This window comes from Aquarana catesbeiana, linkage group LG02 (assembly GCF_042186555.1).
Source record: "Aquarana catesbeiana isolate 2022-GZ linkage group LG02, ASM4218655v1, whole genome shotgun sequence".
NCBI lineage: Eukaryota > Metazoa > Chordata > Amphibia > Anura > Ranidae > Aquarana > Aquarana catesbeiana.
The window spans coordinates 656,439,540-656,460,554 of NC_133325.1; the positions used below are offsets into that span (position 1 = coordinate 656,439,540).

At 44.4% G+C, this 21,015-nt stretch overlaps 1 protein-coding gene across 1 annotated transcript in view; it reads left to right on the plus strand.

Annotated features, from left to right (window-relative positions):
* Window positions 1-21,015, plus strand: part of LIMK1 (LIM domain kinase 1) — a 213,222-nt gene that overhangs the window by 16,292 nt on the left and 175,915 nt on the right. The window contains exon 2 of the mRNA XM_073616568.1: window positions 16,477-16,573. Within this exon, the coding sequence (XP_073472669.1) occupies window positions 16,477-16,573 (97 nt within the window). The remainder of the gene's footprint in view (window positions 1-16,476; window positions 16,574-21,015) is intronic.

Consider the following 21,015-nt stretch of genomic DNA (forward strand, 5'->3'; position numbering starts at 1 on the left):
TTCATAGTTTGTTATAAAATTTTGCAAACAGGTAATTTTTGTCCTTCATTGATATTCACTGATGAGGCTGCACCGATGGGCACTGATGGACCCTTATGGTCTTCACTGATAGGCACAGATAAGGCGACACTGATAAAACGGCACTGATGGACCCTGATAGGTGGCACTGATGAGTGTCACTGATGGGTGGCACTGATAGATGTCACTGATAGATGGCACTGATAGGTGGCACTGATGGGCACTGGTAGGTGGCATTGATAGCCAGCACTGGTGATGAGGCACTGATTGGTGACATTTATAGGTGGCTATGTGGGCACTGATTGGTGGCACTGTGGGCATTGATAGGTGACACTGTGGGCACTGATGGGTGGCACTGTGGGCACTGGTAGACGGCACTGTTGTGCACTGGTAGGTGGCACTGGCAGGTGGCACAGGTGGGCACAGATGACTCTTCAGAGGCTCTCCGCGATCAGGACTGATGTCCCTCTCGCAGCCGCTGGTGATTGCCTTTTTTTTTCTCCTTCCTGTCGTTCGGCTATAGCGTGGACGGGAAGAGGTTAAAGAATATTTGGATTTCCAACTATCCATTCCAACTCACAATGTTGGTACGTTGCAAAGCAGCTAATTAAAGAAAGGAAAGAAAGTTTTAGAAAGTGCTCAAATAAAAGAAATGCAATGTAAGGCCTCATGTACCCTACAGCTGGTAGGCGGACGTTTAGGAGTATTTGGGTGTTTTTTTCAACGCCCCCTGAACTCTCCTCAATGCTATCTTATGGGTACATGTACACTCAGGCATTTATAGCAGTGTAGAGGTTAGAAGCTTTTAAGGGTTTTAGGTTTTTAAAGGAAAAAATTGTGTTCAGGAAGGGTCTACTGATCTGTAAAAACTGTTATCTGTCAAAAATGCATAAACGCTGCTAAACACATGTAAACGCGGCAAAACTAACATTTTTAAACGTCGGTTACTAGCTGTCAAGTTCCAGCGTTCAGAAGGTTTTCAAACGTCCTGTGTACATAAATCCTAAGTGTGGTGTTTCTTCTTTGCTTAAGGCCTCGTGAATGTCTGGAGGATTCAAAGTCTTCATCTTGTGCCCAGGCAGCCGTAGTTGCTGTGTACAGCCGTCCAAACGCTCACAGCCACCCATATGCAAGTGAATGGCTAGCAGTAGGTGGCCAAAACTCGTGTAAACACCAATGGCTCCAGTATCTGTGTTTTACTTATGTATGTGTCTGAACAGCACAAACCAAAAACGCTATTTATTTTTTAGTAATCAATGTAAACGCCCCCATCCATCCATGTTCCCAAGCTATATTATGCTGAGAAATCACTTTGAAAACACCTCCTAGCATTTCTGGCCGTAGCCATCTTGAGTAAGTGCAGATAATTCATGTAGCATTTACTTCCTGGAATCCATGTGCCCTTAGCCCAGGCATACAGGCAGGTGGGTGTGCTGAGCTGAGAAAACCCTCCTGAAGACTTCTGGGATATATGACATTGTTTGCCTAGGCCTGGAAACCAGGAAGTAACTGAAGAAATGTAAAAAAAAAGAAGTTTAAAACAAATAAATATGATACACTTTCCTCTCTATTTACTAATGCTAGCAGCATAAGAATTATAAATAGTGAATTTTAATTAAGAGAGTGAAGTTCCGCTTTAAATACATTGAATGTTCTGTATTGTGCAGATTTGTGTTTTATTATTACGCCATATATGTATTGTACAAGTTTTAATTCAGTCCCACACAAAATTCATTTACTGTTTAAAAACCCATATAGAAATGCATGCAAAATACTTTGAAGCTACATTGCAATGCATGTACATAGAACTGCATACTAAAACCACATGCATTTTTGAATGTACGCTGGCAGGACACTAGGGGATGTATGTAGGCAAAAAAAACCTCACAAAGCTATTTCTCATGTGAAACTGCATGTTTTTTTTCTGTGTAAATGGGAAAAAATGTTATGTTATTAGGCTATTTTCTTTCTAGGTCAAATGTTATTCATTCATGCCAAATATTGCAAATAAATATTTGATTCCTTCGATTCTCAGCCCAAAACATTTGATTTTTCTCCAATCACACAGAACGGATTTATATGCAGTTTCACAGGACAAATAGGACTGCAATTCTTTTTATAAATACACTACTAGATGTTTGAGGCATTGCACTGTTTTTTCTGCACCAGAAGTCCGCTCTAGCATTGGAGGGGGTTATTTGCATACATTTAAGCATTTCCTAAAGTCTCCCCATCTGTACTTTGTGCTGCAGTGAAATCTGTTCATGTTGCTAGCAGTCATTCATGAAATAGGTTAAACATGCCTGCAAAATGCTCATGTGAGAGTTATCATACCTGACATGTTCCCCACAGCTAAGTCTTTCCATAAATGCAACAAACTGGAAAGAATGCTTCTGCTAGGTTGTAGTAGTAACTCATTAAGTACTAGAAATTCTGAGACGTGCTAGAAATTCTGAGACATGTTAGTATGTGGGGATTTGTTTGTTGGGATGTGTTTTTTGGTTTACAGGTGTGGCAGCGTTCTCTCATTTAGAGGAAACTGAGCATACCTCACCTTCATAGGACATGACAATTGGACCTTATCTGATTCATTACCATATGACAACATTTTCAAAACAACACCCGTTTTTGTCACCGTTGTCACATTTGTGTCAATGTAATTTACATTCAAAGCAAACTTCCAATAAATAATACCTTTACCCCTAAGGGTCGGTTCACACTACAACGACTTGGGATCCGACTTGTAAGCCCTCAAGTCGCCCCAAGTCGCTTTACTTTGAGATTTGCAATATAGTCAATGAGAGCGTCTTAATTTACACTACTGAAGTTGCTCCGACTTCAGAAAAGGTTCCTGTACTACTTCAATCCGACTTCTAGGCGACCTGTACCCATAGAATTCAATGGAAGTCGCCTCCAAGTCAGATCTCCATCTATATTGAAGCGACTTTACAGGAAAAGAAATTAGTTTACCCAGGCAAACCCCTCCCTCCCAGAGAGCTGATTATTCTGTGATTGGCCACAGCCAAAGTCGCCTGTCCTGGAGGCGACTTGAAGTCGCGTTGTAAGTTGCTTAAAGTCGGGCTGAAGCCGCGTTGAAGTCGCCTTGCAAAGTCGCGCTGAAGTCGTGTTGCCCCTGTGTGAATCGAGGCTAACACTAAAGTGATATTAAAGGTTATTTTTTTCTTTAAATAACAAACATGTCCTACTTACCTTCTCTGTTCAATGGTTTTGCACAGAGCAGCCCTGATCCTTCTCTTCTCAGGTCCCCACTGGCGCTCCAGGCCCCTCACTCCTTCCTAGTGCCCCCATAGCATGCAGCTTGCTATGGGGGCACTCGAGCAGGCTCGCTCCCAAACTGCTGCTTGGTGTGTCTATTCACATATGGAGCGTGGCTCGACCTCGCCCCATGCTCTCTCCTCATTGGCTCACTGGCTGTGATTGACAGTAATGAGAGCCAATGGCTACTGCTGCTGTCTCAGCCAATGAGGAGGGAGAGACAAGGAGAGACCCGGAAGAGCCGAGGCTCTTGTGAACATTGCTGGATCAAGATAGGGCTCAGGTAATTATTAGGGGGCACTGCTGCACACAGAAGGTTTTGTAACCTTCATGCATGGAATGCACAAAGGTAAAAAACCTTCAGCCTCTACAACCACTTTAACTGTTTATTGTAGATGGCTTAAATTATTCTGTAAATGTAACCATTGGGCACTGCCTGCTGCTGTATCAAAGTTACTTCTTATGGTTTTGGGACTTGATGTTAGGGGAAGTCACTGCTGCATTTTGGTTTAGGTCCTGGAAAAAAATGTCATACAGTCTTTTGAAAGTGAACACTTACCTGCTAAATCTTAAAGTGGTTGTAAACCCTTTTGTCTTACCTTTACCTATAGGTAAGCCTAGAATAAGGCTTACCTATAGGTAGTAGAAATATCTCCTAAACGTGCGCCATTTAGGAGATATTTCACTTGTAGTGCGCTGACTGTCGTCATCGGCGCATGCGCTGTGAAGAAATGGACCACCGTGCGTTTTTTTTCCCCCAGCATGTGCCGTGACTGACGGCTCCCGCGTGCATGCGCAAGAGTGACCTCACGTGGCTCCGGCCAGTCTCAAAGCCAGAGTCCGCTGTCCCGGAAGGAAAAGGGGTGAAGATGGACGCGGCCTGCACAGGGGACAGCGCGGGCTTCTTTTGCAGGTAAGTGTCATATAATGGGCTAGTATGCGATGCATACTAGCCCATTATGCTTTTAATTTGCAGGCCTTGCGGTGAGCAAAAGAGGAAGTAAAACCCATCAGAGTTTGGAGTCATATCCCCACTTAAGTGCCTCTTCTCCAGAGTGAATAACTGTAATCCATGTAATCGATTCTCATAGCTGAGGTCCTCCATTCTCCTTATTAATTTTGTTGCCCCTTGCTGAACTCTTTCTAATTCAACAATGTCTTTCCTGAAAATTGGTGACCAAAACTGGACTGAATATTCAAGATGAGGCTTGGACGTTCTGCCACGGGCACGCTGCGTGCTTATTTGGATACAGCTGATCACAGATCATGGTAAGGGGCCAATCACCACGGCCCTTTAACCATGTGATTAGCTGTGTCCAATCACAGCTGGTCACATGTAAACAGACTTGCCGGTGTTCTGCCGAGAAAGTTTAGCTCGGCGGATAAGGACCCACCTGTACTGCGCAGTAGGATCCGGCGGAAATAGCCGAAGGTGAATAGCTGAAAATCAGCTGTACACGGCGCCTGTAAGAGGGCCCCTCGCGGGCTCGCTTCGCTCGCCACGCTTCGGCAACGGCCTCGCTTCGCTCGGCTCTTTTTATTCCCCCACTAGGTCCACTTGGATGGTGGGGAAGGAACCTGGACCTAGAGCGCAGGCGCTGTGTACAGCTGATTAAAGATTTTGAGCTTCGGCTATCTCCAACGGCTCATAGTAGTTCGTAGGGGGGGTCCTTATCCGCCGAGGGAACTTTCTCGGCAAGACACCGGTTATCAGCTGCCTCTGTGTGAGGAAAGGAGAGCCAATAACCAGCAAGTCTGACAGGGCACAGTTAGTACTTTGTTAGTGCCTTGATTATCAATGTAGCCCAATCAGTGACCATCAGTGCAGCTTATCAGTACCTATGAGTGCCGCCTATCAGTGTCCATCAGTGGATCTCCTCATCAGTGCCCATTAGTGCAGCTTATCATTGCCGCCTCATCAGTGCCCATCAGTGCAGCCTCATCCGCGCACATCAGTGAAGAACAAAAATTACTTATTTGCAACATTTTATAACAGAAACTAAGAAAAAAAATTATTTCAAAATTTGATTTTTTTCATTTGTTTAGCAAAAAAATTAAAAACCCAGTTGTGAATAAATACCACTAAAAAAAGCTCTATTTGTCCTAAACAAATGATAAAAAATAAATTTGGGTGCAGTGTTGCATGAGCGTGCAATTGTCATTCAAAGTGCGACAGCGTTGAAATCTGACAATAGGCCTGGGCAGGAAGCGGATGAAAGTGCCCAGTATTGAAGTGGTTAAATTTAGGTCTGTTTTCAGTGCCTGTATCGAGAATGACCGGGTGTTGGGTTCTACTGCTGAATATCAACATACTGTAAACACAGGGTGCTATTCTGTGTAAGAGGAGTAAAGCAGTTGACTGCTTCAGTTACATTGGCATTTTGAGTTTTGTGCAGTTTCATTAGTGAAACAAAGAGTCAGGCCTTATGGATTTGCAGCCAGCTTATGTTAGCGTTAAAATAGCTAATATTTATTCAGATCTCAAAATGGACAATTTAAATTGTTCTGTCAAAGCTCTTTATCCTTTAAATGCGTTTTTAAACAGTTGAGGGAAAAGGGAACAACCAGTGGAAAACTGCATAAAAATAGGGTAATGCCGTGTACACACAGGCGGACTTTTCGACCGGACTGGTCTGACAGGACGAATCCGTCAGACAATCCGACCGTGTGTGGGCTTCATCAGACCTGCAGCGGACTTTTTCGGTCAAAAATCAGACGGACTTTAGATTTGGAACATGTTTCAAATCTTTCCGACAGACTCAAGTCCGGACGAAAAATCCGCTCGTCTGTATGCTAGTCCGACGGACGAAAACCGACGCTAGGGCAGCTATTGGCTACTGGCTATCAACTTCCTTATTTTAGTCCGGTCGTACGTCATCACGTACGACTTTGGTGTGATCGTATGTAGGCAAGTCCGTTCGTTCGAAAGTCCATCGGAAGTCCGTCAACAGTCCGTTGAAAGTCCCGTCAGAAAGACCATTGGACCTTTGATGCCGAAAAGTCCGCCCGTGTGTACACGGCATAAGAAGTACAATATTAGGACTGATAGTGGCTAGGCTTTAAGGGTCAGTTCACTCAAAAAGAAAAAGAAAAAACACTTCTGTGTGACTCACTCCCTCTCTGCCATTTGACAGTGATAGGTGCTTCCTAATTGGCCCATTGCCACCACATTGATTAGAGAAAGACGTTCATTACCCTCCAACAAGTTGGTTACACAGGGTTTTTTTCTCTGGTCCCAATGCATAAGCAAAAGTGGCAGGGAAAGGAGGAAAGGTGAGTATGTGCAGTTGGGGAAGGGAAGAGCTAAGCAAACCTTTTATTTGCCCTGCATAGGAAATGGAAAGGCTCACTATAAAGTGTAAAGCTGACCAGACAGGTAGCTTATTTTATGACTGATGTACAGTATGTAAATCACTGTTAAAATTGATGGGGCTGTATAAATGTCTGTAATATGGAGTTTCTATTAAAGCCGTTCCTAGTGTGTTCATATCTCTGTCGTTAGAATATATTGAAGAATTATTATTATATAAAATTCAGCTTCATAGCTCCCAAATGTCTCTCGTTTTCGAGGGACTGTCCCTCCTTTGCGATCAAGTATCTCTTTTCTCCTCTGTTGTCCCTATATCTGGTCTAATGTACAGACCACTATCCAAATGTATTATTTATCTGCTTAAAGTATTATCCTGTACCACACCTTTCATCCAACTTTAATATTAATGAAAAAAGGAGTGGTGAAAAAAGCACACACAGGTTTTACCAAATACATTTTGATAGTCAAGTAACTGAAGGCCTGTCCATTTGCTTTTTAGCTTTGTACTAAAAGGAGTCTCTCTTTTTCATCTCAAAAGTCAGGAGGTATAGAATTCTTTAAAGTCATTGTAAAGGCTCGTTTTTTGTTTCTTTTTTAAATAACAAACATGTCATACTTACCTCCACTGTGCAGTTCGTTTTGTACAGAGTGGTCCCGATCATCCTCTTCTGGGGTCCCCCAGCGGCTCTATCAGCTTCTCCCCACATCGTATAACCCCCTAGAAGAAGCGCTCTCCTGGGGGGTTAGCTTGCGGGCACGCTCCCGAGTCCAGCATTTGCGTCCATAGATGCAGAATGCAGGACTCGGCCCCGCCCCGGTGCCCGCATCATTGGATTTGATTAACAGCAGCAGGAGCCAATGGCTGCGCTGCTATCAATCTATCCAATCAAGAGCCACAGGCAGAGAGGTTCAGCGCGTCTCCGCCGAGGGATGGAAGGGCTCAGGTGAGTAAAACGGGGGGCTGGGGGGCCGCTCACTGTCAGAGTTTTTTAACCTTAATGCATAGGATGCATTAAGGTGAAAAAACACAAGGGTTTACAATCTCTTTAAGACTTTCTGGTTGGTTTGACCCATCCTGTGCTCTGTTGCATTTATTGACAGATGGATGGATGATGGCTGGAGCTGCACACGGGGGTCATTGATTTATATGAAGAGCACAAGGGGCATACTGATGCACTGTTTAGCATAATCATTCGCAGAGCAAGCAAAAGATGAGGTATAGTATGTCTTTATAGCACTATGTGCAAAAGGCAGCATCACTATAGCAGAAATGTATGTAGATATGTAATAATTTGGTTCAAGCTGAATATTTACATGATTTCTGACAATACATCAGAGAGCCATTTATAGTGGTATGTTTATTTCATTAGTATATGCATTCTAAGCGTGTGAGGTTTGAAAATGTGAGCAGGGGAAAATTGGATTATTATCCATAGCAACCAATGAGGCTCAAGCTTTCATACCCTTTACCCAGCCTTGTTTAGTTTACATGGTGTTTAAATCTATAACTTCTTCAGAGAAACTTGCATATTGTATAGCCAGTATACAGTATCTCACAAAAGTGAGTACACCCCTCACATTTTTGTAAATATTTCATTATATCTTTTCATGTGACAACGCTGAAGAAATGACACTTTGCTACAATGTAAAGTAGTGAGTGTACAGCTTGTATAGCAATGTAAATTTGCTGTCCCCTCAAAATAACTCAACACACAGCTATTAATGTCTAAACTGCTGGCAACAAATGTGAGTACACTCCTAAGTGAAAATGTCCAAATTGGACCCAAAGTGTCAATATTTTGTGTGGCCACCATTATTTTCCACACTGCCTTAACCCTCTTGGGCATGGAGTTCACCAGAGCGTCACAGGTTGCCACTGAAGTCCTCTTCCACTCCTCCATGACGACATCACAGAGCTGGTGGATGTTAGAGACCTTGCGCTCCTCCACCTTCCGTTTGAGGATGCCCCACAGATGCTCAATAGGGTTTAGGTCTGGAGACATGCTTGGCCAGTTCATCACCTTTACCCTCAGCTTCTTTAGCAAGGCAGTGGTTGTCTTGGAGGTTTGTTTGGGGTTGTTATCATGTTGGAATACTGCCCTGCAGCCCAGTCTCTGAAGGAAAGGAATCATGCTCTGGTTCAGTATGTCACAGTACATGTTGACATTCATGGTTCCCTCAATGAACTGTAGCTCCCTAGTGTCGGCAGCACTCTTGCAGCCCCAGACCATGATACTCCCACCACCATGATTGACTGTAGGCAAGACACACTTGTCTTTGTACTCCTCACCTGGTTGCCACCACACAAGCTTGACACCATGTGAACCAAATAAGTTTATCTTGGTCTCATCAGACCACAGGACATGGTTCCACTAATTCATGTCCTTGGTTTGCTTGTCTTCAGCAAACTGTCTGCAGGCTTTCTTGTGCATCATCTTTAGAAGAGGCTTCCTTCTGGGACGACAGCCATGCAGACCAATTTGATGCAGTGTGCGGCCTATGGTCTGAGCACTGACAGGCTGACCCCCCACCCCTTCAACCTCTAAAGTAATGCTGGCAGCACTCATACGTCTATTTCCCAAAGACAACCTCTGGATATGACGCTGAGCTTGTACATCAACTTCTTTGGTCGGCTATGGTGAAGCCTGTTTTAAGTGGAACCTGTCCTGTTAAGCCCGCTGTATGGTCTTGGCCACTGTGCTGCAGCTCAGTTTCAGGGTCTTGGCAATCTTCTTATAGCCTAGGCCATCTTTATGTAGAGAACAATTCTTGTTTTCAGATCCTCAGAGAGTTCTTTGCCATGAGGTGCCATGTTGAACTTACAGTGACCAGTATGAGATAATGAGAGCGATAACACCAAATTTAACACACCTGCTCCCTATTCACACCTGAAACCTTATAACACTAACGAGTCACATGACACTGGAGAGGGAAAATGGCTACTTGGGCCCAATTTTGACATTTTCACTTAGTGGTGTACTTACTTCTGTTGCCAGTGGTTTAGACATTAATGTCTGTGTGTTGAGTTATTTTGAGGGGACAGCAAATTTACACTGTTATACAAGATGTACACTCACTACCTTACATTGTAGCAAAGTGTCATTTCTTCAGAGCCCTTTCACACTGGGGCGGTTTGCAGGCGCTATTGCGCTAATAATAGCGCCTGCAAACCGACCCGAAAGTGCCTCTACTTTCATTCCAGTGTGAAAGCCCCAAAGGGCTTTCACACTGGAGCGATGCGCTGGCAGGACAGTAAAAAAAGTCCTGCCAGCAGCATCTTCGGAGCGGTGAAGGAGCGGTGTGTATACCGCTCCTTTACCACTCCTTCCCATTGAAATCAATGGGACGGCGCGGCTATACCGCCGGCAAAGCGCCTCCGCAGAGGCGCTTTGCGGTGGTATTTAACCCTTTCTCGGCCGCTAGCGGGGGGTAAAACCGCCCCGCTAGCGGGCGCATACCGACGGTAAAATGCCGCTAATAATAGCGGTGTTTTACCGCCGACGCCGCCCCCGCCCCCGTGTGAAAGGGCTCTCAGTGTTGTCATATGAAAAGATATAATAAAATATTTACAAAAATGTGAGGGGTGTACTCACTTTTGTGAGATACTGTATATGAAATGATAAACTAGGTGTGGGTGAATATTGGTAGGGGACTATGGTAGAGGGAAGAAGACACCATAGATGCCATTTCATCCTTTTCATTTACCATGAATTCCTTGCCTAGTGCTGCAAGATATCTTGAAGTGCATATGCAAATTCAGAAGCATAGGAATGCCCTAAGATTCTCACTATTAAGAGAACAAAATATTTGGAGCAGTAACCGATGTGTAAGGGCAGAGCACTTTGAAATGTTTAACATGCTTTACAGTGTAAAGACAAATCTATTTTTGTGGAAGTAGGCAATTTCCTTATGAGCAGTAGATTGGTGGGACCAGCATCTGTGGAGGCTTCCTGCTGGGACGGCTCTTTACTGTTTGCTCCAGTTTGCGAATATGCGTTATGAGTACGGAACAGTTCATTTTTGATGACAAAACATACTCCTACATACACAAAGCCTAGTTGTGCTTGGCAAGTACAGTTTAGCAAAAAAAAAAAAAAAAGATTACCGTGATTTGCTTTAGTTAGCATCCATTCAAAACAGTGGTCCTTATAATGCATACCCGCTCACATCACAGGTTTTACTTTTTGCTTTTACTTTATTGAAATGTCACTTCATTCAGCTCTATGTACACAGCACACTAAGAAGCACTGTGGTGCATTTTTATGTATCGTGTTTTGTGTTGCATAAAAATGCAGAACATGCTGCATTATCATGCAGCTAATCTGTATGGTGAGAACAGAGCACATAGAAAACATTTGGAAAAAGGTAATTTTACTGCGCTATCCTAATAATTGAAAAAAGCTGCAACTATAATGTGAAACACACAAACTAAAAAAACATATAACAAAGGAAGCTGTGCTGTATGATTATAGTGATCAAAAAAATATATAGTGACATATAGGTGATATGGCTAACTAATACATAAATTATACACAACCACAAATGACGTGCAATAATAAAAAATAATGAATAATAATAGAAGAAGAAAATATTTTGACAAAAGTTCTCCAAAAAGATCTACTCCACTCTGATGAATTGTTTAAAAAGAAGTTCTACTGAGTATACAGTTCTTAATAATATTCCAGGTGATAATTCCTCAACCCTCTATTCAGTAGTGACATACGACCACAGCACCAAAGAAGATGTGATGAAGTACTACAGGAAAGTCCCTCCACCAATAATAATACTGCCGCTTACCAGCTTGTTAGATCTCTTGTTTAAGGAGGTCGTAAATGCCTGTGGCTTTTATTCCCAGCCCCGGGTCTTTGTGCTTGGATAGCTAGGTGTTCCTGGACTCTCTACTCAGGGTATCTTCTGTACGAATGATGTTCACTCATTGCCCATAAAAGGACATAAAGGCTTCCATAGTGTAATTTGTTTAAAAACATTTAATAAAAATAAAACAGTATTGCACTTACATGTTCGCTGTAAATATATAGCGTTTTCCAAATGTGAAAACGAGCTGGCCGTTGCTTCCGGTACTAGCGTGGTATGTGGTGACGTCAGCAAATAGAAAACATTTGTATTCTCTGTGTCCTTGCAGTGAGCCTGCATTGATCAATGCACTTGTTGGGAATGAGTCCTTATCTTATGTGGAACACTCTTTCAAAAATCTGCTCTGGAACAATGCTGTTCAAATACCTGAAAGATATTCAAATAATTAAACAAAACGTGATGGCATTATCAAAAAAAGCCCCCCCCCCCATAAAAAACAAAATTTATTTACATAAATACACACACACACCAATCCCTATGTGTTCAATGCAAACATATAAACATATATACAGTATAACTGCTGCTGTACTGTATATAAATAGCATAAACACAATAAAATGCAAAGTAATGCATAGCTTCCAACCTTTAGAATATATCTCTTTTACCAATTGCCGACCAGCCGCCGTCATTATACTGTGGCAGGTCGGCACGATCCTGCGAACCGTTGTAGATGTACGTTCGGCTCCTTTAAGCGGGAAAGCAGGCGCGCACATGTGCCCGCTGAACTGCGGGGGTGCCAATGCTGATCGCGACCGTTGGCCACAATTGATTACGGGCACGAGAGGCAGAACAGGGACGTGTGTGTGTAAACACACAAATCCCTATTCTGTGAAGAGAGGAGATGCAGAATGTGAGTTCCTAATAGCTAGGAACCATGATCTGTAATCTCCTATAGTCAGTCCCCTCCCCCTACAGTTAGAACTCACAGTCAAGGAAACACAGTTAACCCCTCGATCGCCCCCTAGTGTTAACCCCTTCCCTGCCAGTGACATTTATACAGTAATCAGTGCATTTCTATAGCAGTGACCGCTGTATAATTGTCAATCATCCCAAAAATGTGTCAAAAGTGTCCAATGTGTCCGCCATAATGTCGCAGTCACGATAAAAATCGCAGATCGCCGCCATTACTAGTATAAAAGAAAAAATATATTAATAAAAATGCCATAAATCTATACCCTATTTTGTAGACGCTATAACTTTTGCGCAAACCAGTCAATATATGCTTATTGTGATTTTTATTACCAAAAATATGTAGAAAAATACAATATCGGCCTAAACTGAGAAAAAAAAATTGCTTTTTTTAAAAAGAATTGGGGATATTTATTATAGCAAAAAGTACAAAATGTTGTGTTTTTTTTTTTCCAAAATTGGCGCTTTTTTTTGTTTATAGTGCAAAATTTAAAAACCGCAGAGATGATCAAATACCACCAAAAGAAAGCTCTATTTGTGAGAAAAAAGGACGTCAATTTTGTTTGGGTACAACGTTGCACGACTGCGCAATTGTCAGTTAAAGCGACGCAGTGCCGTATTGCAAAAATTGGCCTGGTCATTGAGTAGCCAAGTCTTCTGGGAATGAAGTGGTTAAGTGAATAAAAATCATACAAAAAACCCTTACAAAAATATATATAGAAAGAACTGTTAAGTGCAACAGTGCTGAATATCTAACCATTTAAGAAAAGGTATTCAACAATACCTGGCCCGGTGGGTTTCGGTCTAAATGAGTCATTGATTCACCTGCATGAGCAGAATTATTGCTCGACACATTGTTGATATTAACATTCCTCATTGAGGAAGCTGACAGGGTCAGAGAGGCATGCTAACAGGTGTGGAGAGTTGCAACAACTGGAAGGAGAGAGCCTGAGGAGCTGATTGATACAGCAAGGTGACTCGGTTCTTGCGGGAGCATTGCCTAGGAGATTTTCTGCCACTCTTCTGCCACTTTGCTACCCAGGCCAAGTTCCTCCTGCGTTACTGCCTGCATGCTGCTAACTCCAGGATTCTTGCACCTGTTCTTCACCCCAGATCAATATCTGCACAAAATCTCCACTGTCCTGATCTCAGTCTCTCTCCTTCCAGTCACAGTGCTTGCAGCTCTGCCAGTTATGTCCCTGAGCCTGTCAGTCGGTACATAGAATGGCTGATCAGTTTATGAACCCCTGTGCCTGTCAGCTGCTTCTACTAGCCTTATCCTACACCGGGGTAGGCAACCCCTGGCACTGGTGCCGCAAGTGGCAAGCGATGCCTCTTTTGAGGCACTCGACTCCATCCCCATCAGCAGAGCAGCGCAGGGAATTGTCAGCGAGACACTAATGCATTCCAATTTCAGAAATCCCCATGCCGCAGGTGCACTGAGAGGGAGGCACTGTGCCCCCACACATTGGTTGCCACTACCAATCTCAGAAAGAAGGGATTTCACTGTGATTGAGAAAACCACAATCAGGTCACAGTTTGTGGAATTACTGTTAAGCTTCTGGGAACTTTAACTTGAAATTATTCCTGAATCTTTGTGTCACTTACTACTGAACCCCTGCACTCTGTGTCCCTTTAAGCCACAGCCAGTATTCAGCACAATGAAAATCACACCCAACCACATTTTCTCAGCTGCGGGGGCCCAACTTATGATCCTGCACATAGGCCCACTGCTTTCAGAAATTGCCTCTGACTTGAGTTCATCATTAAGCATCCATTCCATATGCTTGTATGTGACATCACATACAAGCACATGGGCTGGATACGAGAGGTGAATCAGCAGGATGAGTGTGCCAGGAGAGGTAGATGTGTCTCCTCTCTGCTTCCTTTCACCACTCTGCATATCACGCATATCATAGATGAGAAGAGGGTACAGCGGTGGAGCAGATGAGAAGGAAGGTACAGAGGTGGGGAAAATTAGCAGGGGGGGTTCAGAGGTGGAACAGAAGAGCAGGAGGAAACAGCGGTGGGGCAGGTGTGCAGGGAGGTACAGTGGTGGAAGAGATGAAAAGGGGGTACAGTGATGGGCCAGATGAACAGGGGGGTTCAGTGTTGGGCCAGATGAGAAGGGGGGGTCAGTGTTGGGCCAGATGAGAAGGGAGGTTCGGTGCTGGGGCAGAAAATCAGGGGGGTAGAGCAGTGGGGAAGATGTGAAAGGAGGTGTATTGGTGGGGCAGATGAGCAGGGGGTTACCGTGGTGGGACAGGAGAGCAGGGGGTTACAGTGGTGGGACAGGGGAGCAGGGGAAACAGTGATGGGGCAGAAGAGCAGGGGGAACAGAGGTGGGGCAGAAGAGCAGGGGGGGTACAGAGGTGAGACAGATGTTCAGGAGGTACATTGGTGGGGCAGATGAGAAAGCGGGTTACAGTAGTGCGCAGATGAGCAGATGGGTTCAGTGTTAGGATAGAAGAGAAGGTGATTCAGTAGCGAGACAGAAGAGCATGGGGATACGGCAGTGGAGCAGATGTACAGGGAGGTACAGGGGTGGGGCAGATGAGAAAAGGGGTACATTGATGGGGCAGATGAGCAGGGGGACTACAGTGGTGGGACAGATGAGCAGGAGGTACAATGGTGGGAGTGATGAGAAGGGGGTTCAGTGGTGGGACAGAAAAGCAGGGGAGTACAGTGATGGGGCAGATGAGCAGGGGGTTACAGTGGTGGGATAGATGAGCAGGAGGGTTCAGTGTTGGGCCAGAGGAGAAAGAAGGTACATTGGTGGCACAGATGAGCAGGGGGTTACAGCGGTGGGACGGAGGAGCAGGGGGGTATAGAGGTGGGGCAGATGTGCAGAGGAGAAAAGAGGTACATCGGTGGGACACATGAGCAGGGGGTTACAGTGGTGGGGCAGAAGAGCAGGGGGAACAAAGGTGGGACGGATGTTCAGGAGGTACAGTTGAGGTTTGGAGTTGCAGGAATTGGGGCTGATCTGAGGCGTGAGAGTGCAGGAAGTTAATTTCTCACTACTAAAGTAGTTCACAGCATTTACTTTATAAAAAATCCTTTTCGTGATTGAGAGTGTGAAATTGAAATTTTTTTGTTATAAAATCGGCACGCTCAATTTCTTTGAAAACAATTTTCAGCACATTGTGCTCAAAAGGTTCCCTACCCCTGTCCTACACCAACATTGTGTCCAGCAGAGGGCATTTCTTCACTACTGCTTCTAATAATCTTGAGTGTGCACACTATTTCATGAGCAGTTGTACTTATTTCTTGTGCCAGGTGTTTGTTTTCTATACTGTATGTTTAAGTACTTACGGACTTTCCCAGTCGGGAGTTGCTGACCTAAGGCTGCTAGTTTAATCAAAATTAATTTTACTATATGCTGAACTTTGGTTCAGCCCTTGACAACAGTTACAGTTTCTCATGTGGCCCCTTGGGAAAATGAATTGCCCACCCCTAGATATATTTAAAGGAGAAACTGCTTCTGCTCCCTGCCCAGCCTGGTGCTCCAGTGAGTGCTGGAGGGGCAGAGAAGGTGACTGCCAGTGACTTGCTCACGGAAGACTGAGAACTGAGCAGTCATTGGTTTTTAATTGCTCAGTTCTCAGGCTTAGAGATGGTGGGAGACAGACGCAGCATTGGACAGATGCTGCATCCACCGAGGTGAGTATAGATGTTTATTTTTTTCAAAACCCGCACTTCTCTTTTATCGTCAGAACTGATGGATCAGGCACTTTGCAGGTAAATAGAGAATTTGAACTAGTATGCTAATCTACTGACCTCTGGAAGATTTGGTAAATTAAAATATCCAATATTTATGCATGGTAATGATTGCCCTGCAAAATGTATGATGCCATCACTTTTTCTTGATTTGCTCAGTCTGTGCTGAATTGTAGAGTGGTTTGCTCATCTCTGTATGTGAACTTGATAAAATCTATTTCTTCAGGAGAAGTAATATGCACATAGATCTCACAGAAATGAATGACAGTAGATTTACAAAATTCTAAAGCTGTATTTTGTCTCCTTAAAAAAATATTTCTTGGTCTAGACATTTCACTTAAGTTGTATTTATGTCTCTGTTGCTGTAGGTAATGAGTTGCCAGTATGTACCAGCTGCAGACAGAGTATATACGATGGACGCTATTTGCAGGCCTTGGAGTCAGACTGGCATACTGACTGCTTCAGGTATTTGTGATTTTCTCTCTCTCTTATATATATAGGGGGGGATGGGGCAGGGATATACAGGAAAAATATTATTTAAACACCTGCTGATTTTGTAAGTTTGCCCACTTACAAAGAATTGAAGGGTCTATAATTGTTATCATAGGTGTATTTTAAGTGATAGAGACAGTATATCAAGCAAAAATCCAGAAAAAACACATGGTACAAATGTTATAAATTGAGTTGCAGTTCAGTGAGTAAAATAAGTATTTGATCTCCTACCAACCAAAAATAATTCTGGCTCCCACAGACTGGCTACTGTATGTGCTTATGTGGTACACAGATTAGTCCTGTCAATTTAAGAATTAGGTGCTCCTAACGACAATTTGTTATGTGTATAAAAGACACCTGTCGACAGAATCTCTTTTTTCCATTTAGGCTGGGTTCACACTAGTGGGACAAACGCTCCGACATTGGGAGCTCATGTCGCATGACGTGTGAAAATCAATGTTTCCCTATAAGAGCCGTCCTAACTGGTCCGACACAAGTCGTTCCAACTTTAGAAATGCTCCCTGTACTACTTTGGTCTGACTTTGATCCTACTTCAGCTTATTGACTATCATTGAAGTCGGATCGCCGTCTCACATGATCCGACTTTGGCATGCGACTTGTGCTCAGATGATCTTGAGGGGGAACTCCGTGCCAAATTGTAAATAAAAAACCGGCATGGTTTCCCCCTCCAAGAGCATGCCAGGCCCTTCGGTCTGGTATGGATTTTAAGGGGAACCCCCTACGCCGAAAAAACGGCGTGGGGGTCCCGCCCAAATCAATACCAGACCCTTATCCGAGCACGCAGCCCTGCCGGTCAGGAAAGGGGGTGGGGACGAGCGAGTGCCCCCCCCCTCCTGAACCGTACCAGGCCGCATGTCCTCAACATGGGGGGGGTGGGTGCTTTGGGGCAGGGGGGCACCCTGCGCCCCCCACCCCAAAGCACCTTGTCCCCATGTTGATGAGGACAAGGGCCTCTTCCTGAAAACCCTGGCCGTTGGTTGTCGGGGTCTGCGGGCAGGGGGCTTATCGGAATCCGGGAGCCCCCTTAAATAAGGGGGCCCCCAGATCCTGGCCCCCCACCCTATGTGAATGAGTATGGGGTACATCGTACCCCTACCCATCCACCTAGGGAAAAAAGTGTCAATAAAAAAACACACTAGACAGGTTTTTAAAATAATTTATTAGGCAGCTCCGGGGGTCTTCTTCCGACTTTGGGGGTCTCTTCGTTCTTCTCCGCGGTCTCTTCCTTCTTCTCCGCACTCTCCGGCCTCTTCTCCGCGCTCTCCGGTTCTTCTCAGGCTCTCCGGTATCTTCTGCCGGGCTCCTCCGCTATCATCTGCTCTTTTGCTGGCTCTTTTGCTAGCGGTGGCCCGGTCTTTTCCGCCGTCTTCTTCCCTCTTCTCTTCTTCGGATGTTGACACGTGGGGCGTGTTCACTGGGTGATGTCACCCGGTGACCCCGCCCCTTATTACGTCACAGTCCCAGCATGTCCCGGCAATTACTTTAAAATCCTGTTGTGTGTTTTTTTTATTGACACTTTTTTTCCATAGGTGAATGGGTAGGGGTACGATGTACCCCATACTCATTCACATAGGGTGGGGGGCCGGGATCTGGGGGCCCCCTTATTAAAGGGGGCTCCCGGATTCTGATAAGCCCCCCGCCTGCAGCCCCCGACAACCAACGGCCAGGGTTGTCGGGAAGAGGCCCTTGTCCTCATCAACACAGGGACAAGGTGCTTTGGGGTGCCCCCCTGCCCCAAAGCACCCACCCCTCCATGTTGAGGGCATGTGGCCTGGTACGGTTTAGGAGGGGGGGGCGCTCGCTTGTCCCTACCCCCTTTCCTGACCGGCTGGACTGCATGCTTGTATAAGAGTCTGGTATGGATTTGGGGGGACCCCCACGCCGTTTTTTCGGTGTAGGGGGTTCCCCTTAAGATCCATACCAGACCCAAGGGACTGGTATGCTCTTGGAGGGGGAACCCATGCTGTTTTTTTATTTAAAATTTGGCGTGGAGTTCCCCCTCAAGATTCATACCAAACACAGTGCCTGGTATTGGCGGGGATCCAAGTCGGATCCCCGTTCATTGAAAGTCAGACGTATGTCGGCTTTAAGTCGCGGGGCAAAGTCGGATCCAAAGTAGGACGGCTGTTGTGTCGCACCAGTGTGAACCCGGCCTTAGGCCAGGTTCACACTGGTACAACATACGATTCGACCTTTGAAGCACATGTCAGATGACGTGTGTAAATCAATGTTTCCCTATGAGTGCTGTCTTAACTGGTCTGACACAAGTCGAGCTGACTTTGAAAAAAGTTCCTGCACTACTTTGGTCTGACTCCAGCCCATTGAATATCATTGAAGTCGGATCAAAGTCGGATCCTTGTCCTAACCATTCGACTTGTGACATACGACATGGTGATTACAGCAGCAGTAAAAGGAATTTTTTGCCACACTGGGATTGTTTTGATAGGTCAAAGGACAAGTCAGACTATCTCAAAGTTGGAGCAAAATCTTATCTTGTTCATTCATGTCGGATAGAAGTAGGACCTATGTAGGACTGATGTCGCAGGTCAATGTAGGAGCCACGTCCCGACGACACCGCGATTCGAGTACCCGGAAGTTACGGGTTGTTTTGGAGCCGACCGGCTTTCCTTTGTACGCCTATATACTACTGACGTTTGTAAGTGTATTCCTGATCTTTTTATTCAATAAATGTAAGGTTTTACGCTATGTGGAGCTGTTTATTTCTTTTTTGGTGACATATCCAACCATCCTGGTGCGGCCGGCTGAGGGGGTTTTTGCAGACCGGATGACATCCAGTGCCTGTTACACAGATCCCGGGCTGGGGTTGCAGCCATCCGCTTAGTAAGGTCTCCTATCACTAAGAGACCAACGTTTTTTGGTAAGAGGCAGCAGTTTTTGAAGGTGGAGGTCTATCAACGCACCCTATTCACTGCAGCAAGATTACCAACATTCACTTGTCACCTGGGGATATTTTTTATTTATTTATTTTTTTATTATTTTTTATTATAGTTTATTATATTATATAAACTTTTTATTTAGCTTACGGACTATTACCAATTTTGTTTTATGTATATCAACCAGGGACAATATCTGCACTTTTAAGATTTGTTCACATTATATATTTAATTTTTACATATTTTTTCATTCACGTTTTTTATGGTTTTTTGAGGTATTCATTTGTCACAGTGATTTTTGTTTGACATATTTTGTCAGGGTGTTTTGAGGCATTTATCTGTTACCTGTATCATGTCACAATACTGTTTTACTTTTTGCAGACATAGGAGTAATTCTTGTGTCTCACTACTTTAATCAAATTGCACAGTGATTATCACTCATATTCATAATCCCTCGATGAAGTTATAGGCACTTGATTCTTGCCACTTTTCACATTTTTAGCGCAACTTTCTTATTATTTATACAATGTAGGATGACAGTTGTGTCATACCAGTGTGAACCCAGCCTTAAACCTCACTATCATGGGCAAGACCAAAGAGCTGTCAAAGGATGTCAGGGATAAGATTGTAGACCTGCAGAAGGCTGGAATGGGCTACAAGACCATCAGCAAGAAGCTTGTAGATAAGGAGACAACTGTTGGAGCAATTATTCGCAAATAGAAGAAATACAAAATAACCATCAATTGCTCCTCAATCTGGAGCTCCATGTCAGAATTGGCCTCATGGGGTAAGGATGATCATGAGAAAAGTGAGGGATTAGCCCAGAACTACATAGGAGGAGCTTGTGAATGATCTCAAGGCAGTTGGGACCACAGTCACCAAACAAACCATTGGTAACACAATACGCCGCCATGGATTGAAATCCTACAGCTCCCGCAAGGTCCCCCTCTTCAAGAAGGCACAAGTACAGGCCCATCTGAAGTTTGCCAATGAACATCTAAATCAGGGATATGCAATTAGCAGACCTCCAGCTTTTGCAAAACTACAAGTTCCATTACGCCTCTGGGTGTCATGGTTGTGGCTATCAGAGTCTTGCTATGCCTCATGGGACTTGTAGTTCTGCAAAAGCTGGAGGTCCGCTAATTGCATATCCCTGATCTAAATGATTCAGAGATGGATTGGGAGAAAGTATTGTGGTCAGATGAGACCAAAATTGAGCTCTTTGGCATTAACTTGACTTGCTGTGTTTGGAGGAAGAACAATGCTGACTGTGACCCTAAGAACAGCATCCCTACAGTCAAGCACGGAGGTAGAAACATTATGCTTTGGGCTGTTTCTCTGCTAAAGGTACAGGCCGACTTTGCCGTATTAAGGGGCTAATGGACGGGGCCATGTATTGTAAAATATTGGATGAGAACCTTCTTCCCTCAGCCATAACACTGTAGATGATTGAGTCTTCCAGCATGACAATGACCAAAAACATACTGCCAAGGCAACAAA